We start from the raw sequence: 17,870 nt of genomic DNA, 5'->3' as shown, positions 1-17,870 counted from the left end.
AAGCAGAGATGTATGATATGCACCAAGAGCTCAGACCAAACCCTGCCAACTTTTCTCAGCTGTGACTCAAAGGATCTGTCACCTATCTAAAAGTGAAAGGCTGATGTGTTAACTAATTGTGCCACCTTGTGACAAGCAGATTCCAGTATACAGGCAGTCCCCGAGTTACGCGGATCCGACTTATGTTGGATCCGCAGTTACGAACGGGTATTTTCTCGCCCCGGAGGACTGGAGCGGCGGGACGCCTGGTCCCGCTGCCCACCTCCTCCGGGGCGAAAAAAGCTGCTCCCCATCTCCCTGGTCTGCTGGGGGAGCCAGCAGACCAGGGAGACGGGGAGCAAAGCGGCGGAGGACCCGGGGCCGGACCTGCGGCCGCTTCCAGATCAGCTGGAAGCACCGCGGGTCCGGCCGGGTCCTCGGCGGCTTTGCTCAGCGTCTCCCTGGTCTGCTGGGGGGGGATCGCAGCTAGTGCCCACCCCCAGCAGACCAGGGAGATGTGGAGCAAAGCCCGGGGCCTGTGGTAGAGCAGGTGGGGCGCTGCCGGTTGGTCCCGTAGCACCGTTCCTTGGCGCTGCTGGACCAACCCGGCAGCACCCTAGCTGCTCTGCCCCAGGCGTCCCCAAGTTAGCCGCTGCTGAAACTGACCAGCGGCTGACTACAGGAAGCCCGAGGCAGAGTTGCTCTGCCCCAGGCTTCCTGGAATCAGCTGCTGATCAGTTTCAGCAGCAGCTGACTTGGGGATGCCTGGGGTTCTTAAGTTGAATCTGTATGTAAGTCAGAACTGGTGTCCAGATTCAGCCGTTGTTGAAACTGATCAGTTTCAGCAGCGGCTGAATCTGGATGCCAGTTCCGACTTACATACAGATTCAACTTAAGAACAAACCTACAGTCCCTATCTTGTACGTAACCCGGGAACTGCCTGTACTTTAGATTCGACCACTTGGCAAGAAGCATCTGAAATATTATATAAGTGGGCTCAGAGTTACCAGGGGCCTCCCTCAGGCTCATCTCTCTTTCCTGACTCCAGCACATGCAGATATGGCCGTCCATCTTGGCCCAGGCACAAAGACGCACAACTGCATCATACATTACCCCCCCCCCCCATTCGTTTTAAAAAAAACTTTTAAAATTGTCTCTTTTTAACCTCAGGAGTTTGCCCCACAGTTACTGCAGCCAGACTTGCCTCTTTTCCTTCCTTTCCCCCATCTGTACAGACAACTAGGCATAGCCTCATTGTCTCACTTCCCATCCTCTCTCCACTGCTGAGGTGAAAGTCTCTGAAATTCTGCCATTAGGGCTACCTGCTGTACATCTCACCATATCAACTCTTCATCCATTTCCAAGCCCCCCCCCCAGTGGTCCAGGTGCAGGACCCAGAGCAACACCCCTTCACCATGGCGGCAGGAACTGGAGTGGCCCATCAGTCTGCTCCATCCCACCACTCTTTCCCAGCCTACTGCACCCTGCTTCTCCATGGCAGTGAGAAGTGGAACGCCGTAGGACCAGGGCACTCTATTTCCCACTGCCGCAGTGGAGTGCAGCCAGCTGGGAGAGGGCAGCGTGCCAGAGCAGGCTGCTGGATCTCATCACTGCACTGAGTGGAGGAGGGAGTGACCCCTGCTGCTGCACTGTGCCACGCACCCGTAAGCTACTGGGCCCCTCCCTTCCATAAGATGGTTGAAGTGGCTGCCGCAGGACCCCCCCAAAGTGTAGGGTCCTCAGACAGCTGCTGCTAATCGTCCGGTGGATGGAACACCTCTGGAGATACTTTGTCATCACCTGCCCTAAGTGTGAAACAGTCTACCATAAGTCAGCTTCCTGAAAGCCACAGCTTCTGGCCCCACAATGATTGATTTCCCACAGTCTCCACCTTCTGTGCGCAGACTTTGGCTAACCTCTCCACCCCATCTTCCAAGTGCTCCCTTCAATATCTAGTTCCCATCACTGGACACTCACAATAATTACCAGACAAGTTGTCCTCAGAGAAACAGTGTACACTTAGCTTGGCTGGAACATCTCAGGATGTTATCTTTTCATAACACCACAGCACTAATCTACTTGTGTGTTTATTAACAAAGATTTAAGAGATGCTGAGAAAGTTTCCACTCATTATCCTAACTGGAATCTTAAAATCTGCACTGATTCAGAGTTACCTTTCTTGTTCCATAAAGTAGATCTTCTTCCCAGGATTCAGTTATGAGCACGCCACTGGTGTTTGGTCAAAACCAGTATCCAAGGTTTCTTGACTCTCCCCTCCCCTCCCCCTGCTGCCACCTTACAATGAGTTTCCTCAGGAAGGGGGAATATCAAAATGGCTTTTCGCTTCTCCTTTTATTTCCTGTACACATTGTATTGACCCAGTCAGGATTCCCCCCCTCCCCTCCCTTTTGTGCTGCCTGTAATTTGTCTTCACATCCTTGCGCTGACTTGAAATGCAAATGTAACTTCCATTGTATTTAGCTTACATGGCTTACTCTGCACATGAACCTAGGCAGATCTGTGAGCATGTGTCTCTTTGGCAAAACTAGTTCTTCATTTGTACTGGGGAATACCACCATGATACAAGTTACAAATATATAGTTTCAATATAATACAGTACGTAGCTGATTATATGTTACTGTCACAACATTATTAATGATCAGTATGAGTGGCTTTTATTTAAGATCTCAAAATATTCTTTACCGATTATTATTATGATAGCAAACATTTGAGGTGAGTTTATCAGGCCTAGCTGGAGTTGCTGTTACAGAATAGCTCTTAAGGTCAGATTTTTACTTCTCCATTTCTCATCCTCTCTGTTTTCATTTGTTGTTTTCATTTTGTAATTCTCCTTTAACTGCAAATCATTTCGGAAATCACTTCCATGAAAGACAGTGAAATAAAGTGTTTCATTGCACCAATTTTAGAGGGGTAAGCGAACACAGAAAAGTTGTGACTTTTTTCCTAGGTCATGGGGGGAAAAAGTAAAGGTATGGAAAGGTGAAGAGAGGTTGTCTTACCTCAGTAGTTGGCACTGTTGCAACCACTGCTGGAATACTGACTCCACTTCTAGAGTCCACAATTCAAAAAGCATGTTGATCAATTAGTAGAGAGGGTTTAGAGAAGAGTTGGCTGGCAGTTGAAGCTAGACAAATTCAGACTGGAAGTAAGACATACATTTTTAAGTGAGGGTAGTTAGCCATTGGAACAGTTTACCGCATTTTCAATCAGCAGCCATTATAAAGTCAAGATTAGTTTTTTTTTCCCCCCTAGAAGATAAGCTCTAGGAATTATTTGAAGGAAGCTTTCTGATCTGTGTTATTTCATTTTCATTTTTAGTGCATTTTAGTTGTTACACAGAGGTGACTAAAAACGGACAAGCAGCAATGGGCTTAAATTGCAGCAAGGGGGGTTCAGGTTGGATATTAGATAAAGTTTCCTAATTCTCAGGATAGCTAAGCACTGGAACAAATTGCCTAGGGAGGCTGTAGAATCTCCATCATTGGAGGTTTTCAGGAACAAGTTAGACATACACCTGTCAGGAATGGTCTAGTTATTACTTGCCTTGAGTGCAGTAGACTGGCCTAGATGATTTGTTGAGGTCCCTTCCAGTTCTATACTTTTATGATGCTACATCCTCTTATAGACAGTTAAATTTACAGTAATACTTTCCTAGTAATACTTTTCCATGTAAGTAGTTGCTGCAAGGATATTTTGTGAATGGGAGGGAAGGTTTCCATATTCTGGATAAAGTGTAAGAGCCTCTACTATTAGACAAAATTCAGAGAGATGTAAATATAAACACCATTTCAGATTAAACATGGCACTGCATGTTTTTAGAAGGTACGCTGTGAATGACTGTGGGCTATGTATCTTCCTTCCCAATGCATGCCTTTAGTTAACTCAATTCATTGTTTGCATTCTGTAGGGCAGGAGGAAGGACCATTTACATTTCCTAATGGAGAAGTGGTTGAACACAATGAAGAGAGCAAGGACCGAACAATTATGCTTATGGGTGTCTCAACCCAAAAAATCTCAGTGAGAGTGAAGCCAGCTGTTGTTGACATGAGCACACAGACAGAGCTCTCACTGGCAAATAGTGATGTGCCCAGTGGGCTGAGGGAGAAGGAACATGGGATGCCATCAGAAAATATTTATCTACAGCCTGCCCCACCGTCTCCATGGCCAAGCCCAGTTCTATACCGCAAGAAGGCATATGTAAAATGGGAAAACAAAGACTCGAGTCAGAAACAAAAGAATGAGCATCGCATGCATAAACCCTCGTACCAGGAACTGGAGCAGGTACTTACACAATGGACCAAATTCTCCTTCACACTACTAGGGTCTTAACATTGGTTTAACAATCTACTGTCATTTCAAGGTCTCTTTGCCCTGCCAAGGTAACAGAGTACTGGAACAATTAAATAAGGGATATTTGTAGAATTTCCATCCCTTAAACTTTAAATAAAGATTGGCTGTATTTCTTAAAAAAAAAAAAGTTCTACTCAAGCATAAAACTATTGAGATTGATGCAGAAATTACTAGGCCTTTGTTATACAGGAGAACAGACTAAATGATTGCAGTGATGCCTCCCAGCCTTAAAATCCATAGAAGAAATCCTGGCCTCATTGAAGTCACTGGATCCAGGATTTTACACCATAAATCTAATTATCGATTTTAGGCACTGGGCAGTAGTTTGTAACCTAGTTTCCATAGTGAATATGTTGCCATTAAACTGTAAGCCAATATGTTAATGCCAGGTTAGCCTTGCCTTGCCAGAAGCACTAACAGACCATACAGTAAGACAGACCTAAAAATCTAACTAGAATTACTAAATATTATAGTTTCTTTTTTTCTTAAAAAGAAATCTATGGGAGGATAAAAAATTCCCCCAAAAAAATTTCGAATGCAATTTCAAGGTGGTACAGTTAATCACAAAAACTCAAGAAATTAAGCTAAAACTTCCTTAAATAAGCTTGCCTCTGCTGAACAGAATTTAGCATTCTAGTCCCATTTTTTAAATTTAAAATGAACAAGCAAGTGTGTACAAATTGCCTATAAATTGTGATAACACCATAACATTGATTGGCAGAGCAATGGGGCCAGGTTCACTTTGCTGTTGAATATTAGTTTCCTGACTCTGATTTTTACTCGGTAGAAGTTGCATTTAACACCTAGAAAAGTCTATATGAATGATCAAGCAGACAAAGAAATGAGAACAAGAGGCTGGAACCAATGAAACAAGTGAATATACAGAGAGAAAAACATTCAGTGTATGGGTTAGTCAGCCATGGAGAAAAAACAAAAAGGCTAATAGAAATGAAAAGTTGAGGAGAAAATGACAGGGGAATGATTGTGAGGGCAAAAATAAATTTAAAAAAATACCCCAAAGAAATGTAAATAGGAGAAAAGAACAGCAGGAATTCATGACATGGAGGGCGCAGATAACACCCAAGAATAAAGCCAGAAGAGAAAAAATAGGGATGTTAAATTTTGATTAATCAGTAATTGAGTAGTTGATGGAAATTCCATCAACTACTCGATGAGTCAATAAGGTGGGAAAGGTCGCTCGCTATCCCCGTTGCGCCTCTCTGCCTTTGAAATGTAGGAAGAGCCGCCTGTGACTCGCATTTCAAAGGCAGAGGCACAGCGAGTAACCCAGCACAAGCGGGGACTGCTTCCAGATGCCGCACCTCTGCTTTTTAAGTGGAGTAAGAGCTGCCAGGCTCATACTGCATTTAAAAAGCAGAGGCGCAGCGTCTGGGACCAGGCACGAGCCAGGACAACTGAGTCCTGGCTCACGGCTGGTCCCCTGCTGCACCTTGGCTTCCCCTAGTCCCTGCGGAGATGGTGCTCCCCCAGCACCGGCTCCTGCTCCCCTCTTGCTGCCCGTGATAGAGGCAGCAAGTGGGGGGAAGCAACTAGTCTAGTAGTGACTTGACTACCTTATAAGCATATGCTTATTGGGTGATCAGCTAGTCGCTTTCCCTAAGAAAGATATGAGGACTAATGAAAGAGAGAAACAGCACTTTACAGAAATTAAAAAACATTCAGATATGGACAAACGGGATAATCAGCAATGAGGAACTGTAAAATCTATTTACAATGTTAACTGTAAAATAGCTATACCTAGAAGCCCAAATCTAGATTGCTCTAAGCACTGTGCAAAACACATAGAAAGAAACAGTTCTTCAAATCCTTGTCTGTGAGGATCCTGCTGTTATTGATGCACATTATGTTCCATGCACATGAGTTTTGAACTTTCTTCTAAGCTGTGTCCATTGGGGCCATACCTGTGCCCAGTATGTGCTTGTGCTCATACAATCATAAGGCATAAATGGCCACATGAACTTGCTATGGTCAGTAAGGTGGGAACTGTGGTCCTCCTTTCATTTGCAACTAGTCTGATAGGTTTTTGTTAATCTAAATCTATACATGCAGTTATTATTAGATAGTAGTTTTTCTATCCATTTGTCAGCTTTCCATTCTCCTTTTGTCCCAGGGAACTTTCTTAGGTGTTTGTGCCTTCTCACCTCTATGATTGACTCCAAACCCTTGCAGATCAAGTTCTACCCTTCCTGCAACAGGCTGATTTCCCCCACTCTCCCTCTGCTTAGCTGACAATCCACAGCAGATGTCTTGTTTGCTGGGGGAACTATATATTCTCAATTATTGTTCAAGCTGTGTCCTTGTCTACCTAGACTAGAAAACTGAAGGAAACTCACCTAAAATGGTCATTGTTGTAAGTCCATAAGGAGTACCACAGATTCTGAGAGCTCTTCCTGGGACCCCACACAATGTTCTCAGAGCCAGAGATTGCACTCCTACAGTGCTTTGGAGGCTGTACCCCAAGCTTCAGCTCCTCACACCAAGAAAAAGCATCTGTGCTATCCTTGGGATGTCGGCCTGGGACTGCACACAGCTTCAGTTCAGGAACCACATGCTGACATACCCAGGCATGACAGAGTCAAGACATGACCCAGGGCCAAAGGACACTGCCATTCTCCTTCCATGGAATGGAATAAAGCAAAGGTGTCAGAGGAGCCCGGAGCCCTGTGACTCTGATAACTAAGGCCAGTGCATAGATCAGCTCAAGAAAGTGACCTTGACTAGCTTGCCATCTCCCTCTGAAAAAGGGAGGGCTTCTTCAGCTCCAGAACTGGAGCCTGACTCACCAACAATAGAACTCTCTCTAATGTAGGAGTCTCTCTAAATACCAACAGACCCTTTACTCTCCAGCACAAGCTTCACATAGCCTCCATCCTGTTACCTGCCCTCTGGGAACCAGCCAGTACACACATTTATGAGATAGGGATACCACCCCCATTTTCCTGAAGGAAAGGCACCTCCCTCATTAGAGTTGAAAGACTTTATGGATTGCTACTCCTCCTTAGGCTGTCTACACTTCCTGGCTTTCTAGGGCACAATGGGGGTCCAGCCTCCTCTACCTCTAGGTCCCACACTCCTGTACATTCAGCTACAGCGACCAGGATCAACTTCCATGCAACGGTCAGTGTGTCCCACACACTAAAGATATGTCAGCACATACGGCAGCATGGAGAGTACAAGACAAGCACACATTCACCCGTGAGCCATAGCATAGAGAAGCAGAGTGCTCTACATGCTGGAACCCCTCTGGAGAGGCTCTCTACATTCAAGCATTTCTTCCTAATATAGCATCCTGCTATCTCCCAACTCCTGGAGCCTTTCCCTACCAAAATGAGCAGCTCTGGCAGGGGGATGGAGGGAGAACCAGAACTTTCCCATTGCCTGCCCCCTTTCCTTGCCACAGTGAGGCTCCCTGCTCTTGGGGCCTTTCACTGCTGCGAGGAAAGGCTGTGGGAGGAGAGGTGGACAGTGGGGAAAAGAGGGAGCTGCTGGAGTTCATTCACTGCTGTATGTAGCTACACACGTATGTAGACAGACACAGGAGACTGACAGTCAGGGCCTGAATACAAAGAGGGGATTTCCTCCAGACATCTGGTAGATGAAATGATAAATCAAACTGCTGTTTATTCATTGTAAGCTCCTGCTGAGGCAGTCACTCCATACTGATCCTGCCTGCAAATGATTTTAGGGCAGTGTTTTGCAAATTATTTTGTACTGAGTTACTGTTTTTGGTTGTGCCCCATCCATAACCCAGGCAAAAGTAAAGAGCCAACAGATGGATTTGGTGTTTCTTCCCTGAGCCACACCATGCAGGGCTGCCCACAGCCACCTGTCATCACTGCTCACACACATATACCCCAGAACTTTCCTCCAAGCCATCCTAAAAGGGACGCACCCCACAGTTTGAAGATCTCTTATCAAAGCTGTTCCCTATTTTGGCACTTCAAGTCCAGAAAGTGGGGGACTGCAAGAAACCTTAAAATACCCTGCTTCTAAAAGCTTCTGCTTAAATTCCCCCAGGTTACAGATTCCCTGACCTTGGGTGCTACACTGCCATCACCCAAATGCAAAAGCCACTTAGGAGCCCAAGAGGACACACTTGGAAATTTTTTCCTGTGGGGTAACCCCAAGCTCTTTAATCCTTCCTCAGAAGAAAGCTTGAAAGCAAACTAATTTCTTGATAGCTGACCTTTAGCCTTAGACATGTGCACCCAGAACCTCCTGTCTTCTAGGACACAGGAATCAGATCATGGTCTTAAAAATGTGATTTTTTTATTAACAAAACAAAGAGGATATATTTGGTAAAGCAAACTTGGCTGCTAGGTGTTCTAGAGCAACTGAATAAATGCAGATTAAAAATACAGAGAACTGCTTCTCTCTGATTCAGTTTAAAAGTTACTGGTACCTGGGTTCAGCACAAAGTTCACAAACCAGAAAATAACCAGTAAATCACGTCTAACTAAATATTCTCTGTTTTACTTACAACTCTGTTGTTTAGGCTTTTTTCTTAGACATGGATATTGCTGGAAAATCCATGCCTTATTTGTGGCTCAGTTCATTTCTCTCCCAGCTCTTGCTCTGATGAACTCACACAAAGAACTGAAGCAGGGAGAACCTGTTTTTCTATTCAACTCTCTCACTCTCTTCCCATTGGCTCTCTGCCAACACTTCCTGGATACTCTCTATTTCTGGGTTTAACCCTTTACAGGCAATGTAATTATCTGCATGACTGGGATGACTAGAAAAGGTCAGGACCCTTTGGCTATGTGGATCCCATAATCCACTCTCCATCCCTGCTCCTTTGACATTCTTAACTTTGGGCATCTGAATTACTGAGGGAACAGAGAGTTGATTGGATCCACATAGCCTATTATATGCTAGCTGGGGATGGTGGGAGGGAGGGACGAGGAAGTTCAGGTTGCAGGTATAGCCCCCAAACAGACACTACTTGCTAGAAAATTCTAATCTTGTGTACATAGGGCACATGCACACCAACAGTGAGATCCATACAGACATCACATCTTGCAGAACTACATCTGCTATAAGGTAAGCAGCAATTATTTTCTGCCCCATTTAGCTTACAAGCTAAGAACCTGATCCAGTTAATTCTGAAGTCAATGGAAAAAACTCTCATTCTTGACTGGGAATTAGATCAGGCCCGAAACTGACAAGACAGATAAAAAGGGAAGAAAGCATGCATTGTTACCTATTGTACTGAAAGGACTGGAGACACAGAGCTATTAAGTGACTTGCCTGAAGTCACGTCTACATTAGTGGAGAAAATTGATGCAAGATATACAACTCCAGCTATGTGAATTATATAGCTGGAGTTAATGTACTTTGCATTAATTTTTTTGGGGGGGGGAAGTCCCACAGTGGGAGGTCAATGGGAGAAACTCTCCTGTCAACTCTCACAGCTGCAAGGCGCTCCGGGGGCAACCGCAGCGTGTCCTTACTAGACCCATTAAATTGAATGCTGGAAGATCAACCTCTGGTGCATTGGTCTTCCTGCAACTGTAGATGTGGCTAAAGATAATACATGAGCTTTGTGGCACATCCAGGACTTAAACCCAGATCTTAGTCTATGTAGTGCTTTAACCATAAGAACATCAAATGAAAACTGAAGTGATTAAAATCCTAACTCGAGTCAGCATCATTGTACTAAGATCTCAGATAAGCATGAATAAAGCCAGCTCATTTCACACTTTGCAGTCAGCCAGTACTTTGTGGACTTCTGCATCTTAAAGCACTGGGGAAAGGAAATGAGGAAAGGGTTCAGTCAGTTAGTACGCTGTCATCATACTAGACAGTGGAATGAAGAGACATCCTGTTGCTGCCCGATGAAGCCTTCAGTCTTTGTGAAAAAACATGGATTATTATTTGTGTTATATCTACCTACAAACCCAAACAATATCCAAAATCAAACCCTCTCCCACCATTCTTGAAACACATGCCACCTAAATCTTCCTCTAGCATCTTTGCATCACCTGTGCACTTTGTGGTTGAAAGCTCAGTACATAAGAATAAATGCATTCTGCACAAGTCATATTGAAATTTAGTGGTTCCAAGCATAAAATGGTTAATTTACCAAGTAACAAATACATTCTTTAGCGATCTGAACAGAAAATTAATTGCCATTTGCTCATGCTGATCTTTTGTTTAATATGTCATTTACTGTTTCGTGCATAATAATCATTTGGAGAATAGTTTAAATATTCTCTCTCAGAAAATATGAGATGCCAATCAAGCAAACGCACCAGCATATAGAGTTGAAATCAGTTAAAAAATCCAATACCGTGTATATGATGCCTGCCATTTTCTGTTTTCATTTAGGAAAGAAATATTCTAAAGGCAGACAATGAAGCTTTAAAGATTCAGCTTAAACAGGCACACAGAACAATTGAATCTCTCAGTATTCAACGCAGAAATCATGTATTGGACAATATACAACACAGAGACTGCACGTAGCTGACAAGAGCTCTCTTTTGGATGAATGTAAAAGGGGGCTATTTGAATTGTGACAAGGCTGCTGTATTCAAGCGAACAGGAAACAAAGACTTGAATGATTTTAAACAGAGAAATATTCTGTTCCATCAGCATATTTTGCCTGTTCAATATACTGCTGAATGTATAAATGTGTTTCTTTCTCCGATAGTTTACAATAATTTATCTTCTGGACATGGGAATTCATGCATTCTGGAATCTCTCTCAAGAACGGTGATAGGCCCAGAAGTTATTTATTTATCTATCATCAGTAAGCAATTTTGTATCCAATGTGGATGATGCATGTGACTCTACAAGTAGCCACTGTTTCTATCAAGTCCCCAGTTAACATCTACATGGGTTCCAACCAGGTATGTAATTTAAATGGAAACTTTCCATTCAAATTTGGCCAAGATTCAGGTTTTCTAACAACAAACATTTCATAAATGTAAGACATTTGAATAACTTTTGATAAGATCATAGACGTTTCATAGACCTAATCATTGCTGCATTAAGAACTGGAAAGTAAAACTGAATTAATTGATTTTCATCCTCCAACATTAGTTTCACTGCTTTTTGATGTTTAGTATTTCTAATGACAATTTTAAGTCTCTCCTTTTAAATGATCTAGGATGTAGTATGTAATTTTTTTTTTTAAACAACTTAGGGGTAAAATGTGTCCCTTTAAAATCTTTGCCTTCTGAGCTGGTCTTAGAGGTTGTAGCTATCCAAACTTTAACCCTGCAAAACTAAAAACTATAGTGCCTCATACAGAGCAGGGGCCTAGAGATTTCACACTGGAGTGTTGCTTCCACTTTACTGTTTCATGCCACCCCTCAGGTCACAGTCTTAATACTGACCCTGCTAGCTTAGTGGATCATAGATGAAGACAGATTTTGTCAGAGGGAAAGATTTTGGCTATTTTCTTTAACTTTTCTCTAACTTTCAGTCTTTGATTCATAAGAGTGCAATATAGTCTTACATTTATATTCATATTTTATGATTAAATCATGAAAATTAAGGAAGGAGAATTTTCACTCTAATGGGGTACATGACCAGCCCCATTTCCTGGGCATTTGTTGCCTACCCAAATCAGGCTAAGATACTCTCAGTTGTGCAACACCCATGTCTTTATTCACCGTAGCTTGATACCAACACCCATGCCAAACTACAGTCTTTACAGGGTTTTCTCCTCTTACAGGCAGGAAGTCTTCAGTTTGGAGGCCCCCAGCTCCCTGACTGGCCTCTCCTTCCCAGCCCACATATACCTTGGCTCATCAGGCTGGCATGTGTTGCCAATCTATAGGCCAGCATCAGGCCTTTTCTTCAGCCCCAATCTGTGCCTCTTGATTGGGGCTGACAGGCAAAAGCTTATTAGGTGCTCCTGCTATATGCTCTATGATAGCATTTAACTGTTCTGGCATCCAACTATGGACCCTCTTGAAGTGGGTAACTACATCTTCTCTCCATTGACAGCCTTCCTCTACAGGTTACATTATTGTTATTTATTATTTCTGGCACATCTAAGGGTTCCCATCAGGGACCAAGGCTCTACTGCTCTAAGTGCTGTACACGTGCCACTGAAAGCACACCTTGCCCAAGAGCTCACAATCTAGGTTTCATCTGCATAAAAAGCAAAACAGATGTTTGAGGTGATTATTACATGGTTGACAGCACTTCCGAAAAAATTAACCATGGAGCAAGTCTGGGGAAGTTCAATGTACATTATAGGGAATTTCAGCTTATGTTGTTGTATGTAGCTTAGTTCACTAGAGGTTCAGCTAAGCAACCAGAATCCATGGCAAACCCATCCCTCCCCAGAGTATCTCTCCTTCCTGCTCCTTACCTGCAGTTGTCTTCTTGGGAGGAGGGCCAAAGGCCTGCATTTCTCCTCATGGTTCAACAAGCAGCAGCAGGATATTTTTCTTTCCATTGTGCAGACACACCAGGTGCTTAAAGAACTTCTCTCATTCTCTCCCCATGGGCAGATAAGGATGGAGCAGATGCATCTACTACACACTACCAGAGAGCTTCTAAGCCTTCATCTTTTTGTCTCATGTGGAAGCTGGGGAGATTGGGGGGTTTTCTGAATCCCTCAGGCTGTGTCAACACAGCAGGATGGTTTCAGAATAACTGATGTTCTGAAATAACAGAGTCTGCATCTACACACAAGCAGTTATTTCAACAAACTCCTATAACCCTCATTGTACGAGGAGTAAGGGAAGTCCAGGGAAGAGTGCGCTCTCAACATAACTGCTGTGCAGACAGCGCCAAAATTCAAAATAAACTATTTCCACTTTAGCTACGCAATTAGTGTAGCTCGAGTTGCGTAGCATATTTTGAGTTTAGCCCTGCTGTGTAGACATGCCCTCAGTGTCCTGCTTTCCTGTCTCCATTCTGTATTGAACCCATGTACTCTTTCCTGTCTCAGGTCCTTGAGCAATTACTACCCTCCTCCAGTCATGCCCTGCCAAAAATTGTTTCTGCCACCTTTCCCTCTCCCTCCCTTACATTTGTGTTAATTTGGTGCAATAAACAGCCACTTTCTAGGCAGCCTCAGCAGCAAGAGATTCTGTGCTGCAAAGTTTCCTGCTCAGCTTTTAGGATGCTGCTATGGTGTGCAGGAGGACAGCTTTCTCTCTCTCTGGTCTTAGGTTACTGGCTGAAACATCACCTTGCCCAGGATATTTGTGAAGTCCTTCAATTGCTTTGTCTAAACATTGCCAATTCATTGCCACTGTGGGTCAGATTTGACCCAGTCTGTTCATTTATGCATGTGGAAACCATATTGGAGCGCCACCAAGCTCTCACTGAAATCAACAGCATAATCTTAATTGGCTTGCTTAACTGGAGGGAAAAAAAAGCACAAGCCCTAATCAGATCAGGTCATGTAACTGCATTTCTGATTTTCGCACAAGTGTGAAAATGCTTCCGATTGTTTCTGAAAGTCTATTCTTGTCTGTAGTTTGAGCATTCTTTCATGTTTGTGACACTGTAACAGTGCAAGAAACACACTTAATGGGAGAGAATGCCACAGCCTGTGCCCTTTTTTAGACCAAAAAGCCTGAGGTTTCAGACACTCTTCTTTTTCACTACCTCTCTTTGAGGTTGAAGATTGCTGTGCCTCCCTAGGGTGAGCTGACTAGAGTTCCCAAACAGTCTAGCTTTCAAAATCCTGATGCTCATTTACAGCAAAGTCCCTTTACACTGCTTTACCCACTTAAAAGGAGCCTTAATGTAAACAGTTTCAGTGGGTGTATGTTTAATTAAGAATAGAGAGAAAGATTAAAAGGGACGGCATACTGTATTTCATCTCAGAATTTAGCTAGACAGGTTGTTCTTATGACATACTCTTAGAAATATGAGGTTTACTTGCTGTAGGCTTGTCTTTACAGGAAAATTAATTCAGATTAAGGTAAAGTGTCTGCTTAAAGAAGAATAGCTATTTTGAATTAACTGCCTTAACCCATTTCAGATTAAGCTAATTTGGAATAAGGCACACATTTTTAAATGTAAACCTAACCTTAATCTGAATTACCTGTGTAGACAAGATCATAGAACAAAAATATCATTTTTAAGGTTTTTTTTTGGTATGGTTTTTAAATCTTGACCCTTTTTACCTTCCAGCATCCTCAGCCCCCACACCAAGTATTCCTTTAGCTCCCACAGTCTCTTAATCTGTAGCCAATTTGACCTTGAGGCGTGACAAAACCATTACATTCACTAGGGCAGAGGTGACATCAATCATATCAGTATTATTATTATTGCAGGAGCACCTAGGAGCCAGTCATAGAACATAACTCTGTTGTGCTAGATGCTGTACAAAGTTTGTAGTGCTTAACTGGGAGGAGGGGAGGGGGGAAGACAGCAATAACATCCATACAATAGCTACTGTCTTTTATAACTTCTAGCATCCTCTCCTTTAATCTCAGTATTTTCCTCAAAATTTAGCCGTTCAAATGCCGCTTTGATCAACTGAAAGTCAAGAGGACTAGTTCCTGTATTTGCAAGTTATTTTTTCCTGACTGAAGGAGTTAGAATGAGTTTAACTCTGTCTGCTTTTAAATCAAGAAAGTGTAAATGCTGTTAACAGGCAACTGAGCAGTCTTTCATGTTATTGACAGATTAACATCCATCTGGCCAGGATTAAAACTCTGTGTTTCAAGACTGAAAGATTAATTAGACTTTCAGTTATGGAATCTCTAGTGTTGGCTAAACTAAGCAGAGATACAAGCTAAGGTGATCTGTAGGTTCAGTGCTATCTTATTGACTGTAAATACATGTACAGTAAGTAAAAAAGGTAAAATATTCATGTGACTTTTTAGAATCAGTCGCTGTGAGCTCTGTGCAGCTTCTGTTTCTCATACACTAAAATTGAACGATCTAGAAAAACTGCTGATAAATTGCACATCTGTATTCAAGGTAATCAAAAACTGATCTTAGACCTTGCTTTGTTTTATTTCTTTATAAAATGAATTTAGGCAAGGGAAATGCTCTACAAGTCTAAGATGACTTTCATTTAAGATTAGTGGATAAAAAAATTCCTTATACCCCTAGAGATTGAAAGAATCAACTATGTTGTTGCATCCATTGTCACATATTTGGAGATTATCCAACAAATTAAATAAAACCTGCTGAATTTGGTTGTTTGTTAAAATAAACCAGTCAACTAATTTTAGGACTAAATTCTGGATTCCGATAAACTGTTTTGCTAGAATGTGAAGAAAAATATGTTGTTTTAAAATTAAACTGTTCTCTGAAGTTATATGAATCTAACCACAAAGTCATTGTGCTAGAGCAAGAGAACCACAAAGTAAAAGACAAAACAAAAGTGAAACTGACCATCTTAACCAGTTCTTGCAAATTAAATGTTATAGCAACTTTTACAGCAAAAATATAATTCATTCTTAAACTTTATGCCTTTAAGTTGTCCCAAGCGTAAAGCAGGTAGAATTTTTTTTAAAAGTTAATCCACATAATCTCTTTAAATTATAATTTGTCAGATATCCAAATGGATTTTCATACACAAGTGGGCTTTATCCAGGCTCACTATGATAAACGAACCTAAGCGAAGGTGATTACAGATTAAAAACTAATTAAATCTCTCCTGTTTAAGGACTAGCTAGACTCCTCCCCCCTTTTCTGCATCAGCAAAAATATTCAGCAGAATTTCATATTCAAATCCAATCAGCCAGCTGCCATTTTGGCTTTGCTCTCCATTTGCCTTGTCAGCAGTTTCAAACTACAGTAGCTCTCTCAGCAAACATACAAAAAAAAAAAAAAGATGGAGGTGAAAGTCAGGAGTACAGAATTAGATATCGGCCCTACCTTCCCCTGAGCATGCTGTGATTGTACAAAGATTATCTGAATGAGAGATCCATTTACAAGAGACTACATAGGATAGGTGTTTGTTTCACACATTCATAGTACTCAACCAAAAGAGGCAGCTGAAATCTGGAAATGTCAGGGTATTAATGGGTACAGGTTGAACCTCTTTAGTTAGGCACTCTCTAGTCTGGCAACATCCATGGTCCCATAAAGTTTGTTTACAGCCACAGTCCTGCTCTCAGTGTTCTTGCTGTTCTTTGGCTCTAATTTACCCCTAAATGTAGTAAGCAGTGGAAGTGTTGGTAATGTTGCTAGACAATATTGACCTCCTGTGATTAGGCAAATTCTTTGATTCAATACAGGTTAGGTCCGAAGAGTGCTGGACTAGAGAGGTTGAACTTGTAGTTTCAGGTACATCTGCCTATTAAGTCCCTGTGAATGTTTGCAATTTTATATTAAATCTTTGTATTTTTATATTCTTTCTTGCTCTGTGAAAGAACCTGACTATATTGGGAGGAAAAATGAAATTGACTCCACAAAAGTGAAAAGCAGAAAGATTCTGAAAAAAAAACACCCAACTTTACAGAAATATTTTTCATTTCTAATCCTCATAAGGCCTTGTTTGGAGTAGGGACAATGGTGAGTTTTTAGAAATATGTTAGCTGACTCATTACAACTAAATGCTGTTTCAAAACATTAGAAACTAGAAAAGTTTTAATTCCTTTAAAATTATGTTAATTGTCAGCTTACCCAGTTTAAAAAAGAACACTCACTTTTTCTCTCTAATCTACCTAAGGCCTTAAGATAAAAAAAAAAAAAAAAATCACATCAGAAAATAATACACACACACACACACACACACACACACACACTTTTAAGTGGATAGTGTCCCTTCAAAGGAAATATTGCTTTTCCTTTGGTTTCTATTCTAATTTTTTGGAGTATTGATTGTTCTTGGTACTGGTATTGACTAAATTAATACTTATTTACTTGTTTGCATAATGGAGGAGTCAAATGTAATTATGGAAAATAACTTACATGTATATATTGGAAGTAGCAAAACTGCTGTCTTAGGAATTATGTATGTTGCAATAGTAGCAATCTGCATTAATGTTTCAGTAAATTTGACTGACATTTATATTGGTGGTAATTAGTAAAATGCTGTCTAATTATATATGTATGTATGTTAAAGTGACTGACTGAAAAAAGTGTACAGATTGTAAATATTTTGTATATAAAGTTGTGTAATATTTATATTATAAAAGTCACTAGAACAAAATTATTTGCCTGTTGCATTTTTTTTAATCCCATAAGCATCCAAAATATTTGACAGACTTATATTTAGGTATCATGCATATCCAACAAGATTTCTACTCTGGAATCAGCATCGCTGAATGATAGAAGTAGGGATGTAAGCAACCACTTGAGTAATCAACTATCCAATAAACCTAGACATCAGCCCTGTATCAGAAGTGGGAGTGGGGGGAAGGTGAGAGCAGGAGCCGGTGCTGGGGAGAGCTGGCTTAAAAGCTGGTTCTCCCCAGCACCATCTGCACAGTGCGGGGGGACAGGCAGGGCAGAAGCGCAGAAGTCCAAGACCCACCCCCCCTGCAGCTTTGCCTTTTAATTATTAGGAGCCAGATGGCTCTTACTATACATTTAAAAGGCAAAGGTGCAGCAGTCCACTCATT

The 17,870-nt window shown here is 41.9% G+C and overlaps 1 protein-coding gene and 1 long non-coding RNA gene across 5 annotated transcripts in view; one reads left to right on the top strand and one right to left on the bottom strand.

Moving 5' to 3' along the window:
- Nucleotides 1–10,703, bottom strand: part of LOC112547395 (uncharacterized) — a 151,143-nt gene extending 140,440 nt beyond the window's left edge. The window contains exons 1-2 of the long non-coding RNA XR_012903419.1: nucleotides 8,852–10,703; nucleotides 3,000–3,139 (exon numbers count right to left, since the gene is read on the bottom strand). This is a non-coding gene — a long non-coding RNA (uncharacterized LOC112547395). The remainder of the gene's footprint in view (nucleotides 1–2,999; nucleotides 3,140–8,851) is intronic.
- The window catches only part of RASGRP1 (RAS guanyl releasing protein 1), an 85,978-nt gene extending 68,522 nt beyond the window's left edge, over nucleotides 1–17,456 (top strand). For 2 of the 4 annotated variants that reach the window (XM_075927038.1, XM_075927040.1), the window contains 2 exons: nucleotides 3,908–4,281; nucleotides 10,702–17,456. In XM_075927038.1, coding sequence (XP_075783153.1) covers nucleotides 3,908–4,281; nucleotides 10,702–10,836 — 509 coding nt within the window. In that variant the 3' untranslated portion in view covers nucleotides 10,837–17,456. Of the gene's footprint in view, nucleotides 1–3,907; nucleotides 4,282–9,347; nucleotides 9,415–10,701 lie in introns of all 4 variants that reach the window. The other 2 variants (XR_012903418.1, XM_075927039.1) reach the window with 2 other exon arrangements.
- Nucleotides 17,457–17,870: the final 414 nt, after the last annotated feature.

Source organism: Pelodiscus sinensis, chromosome 4, assembly GCF_049634645.1.
Source record: "Pelodiscus sinensis isolate JC-2024 chromosome 4, ASM4963464v1, whole genome shotgun sequence".
NCBI lineage: Eukaryota > Metazoa > Chordata > Testudines > Trionychidae > Pelodiscus > Pelodiscus sinensis.
The sequence above is the reverse complement of the archived record's forward strand: the minus strand, read 5'-3'. Positions and strand labels throughout refer to the sequence as shown.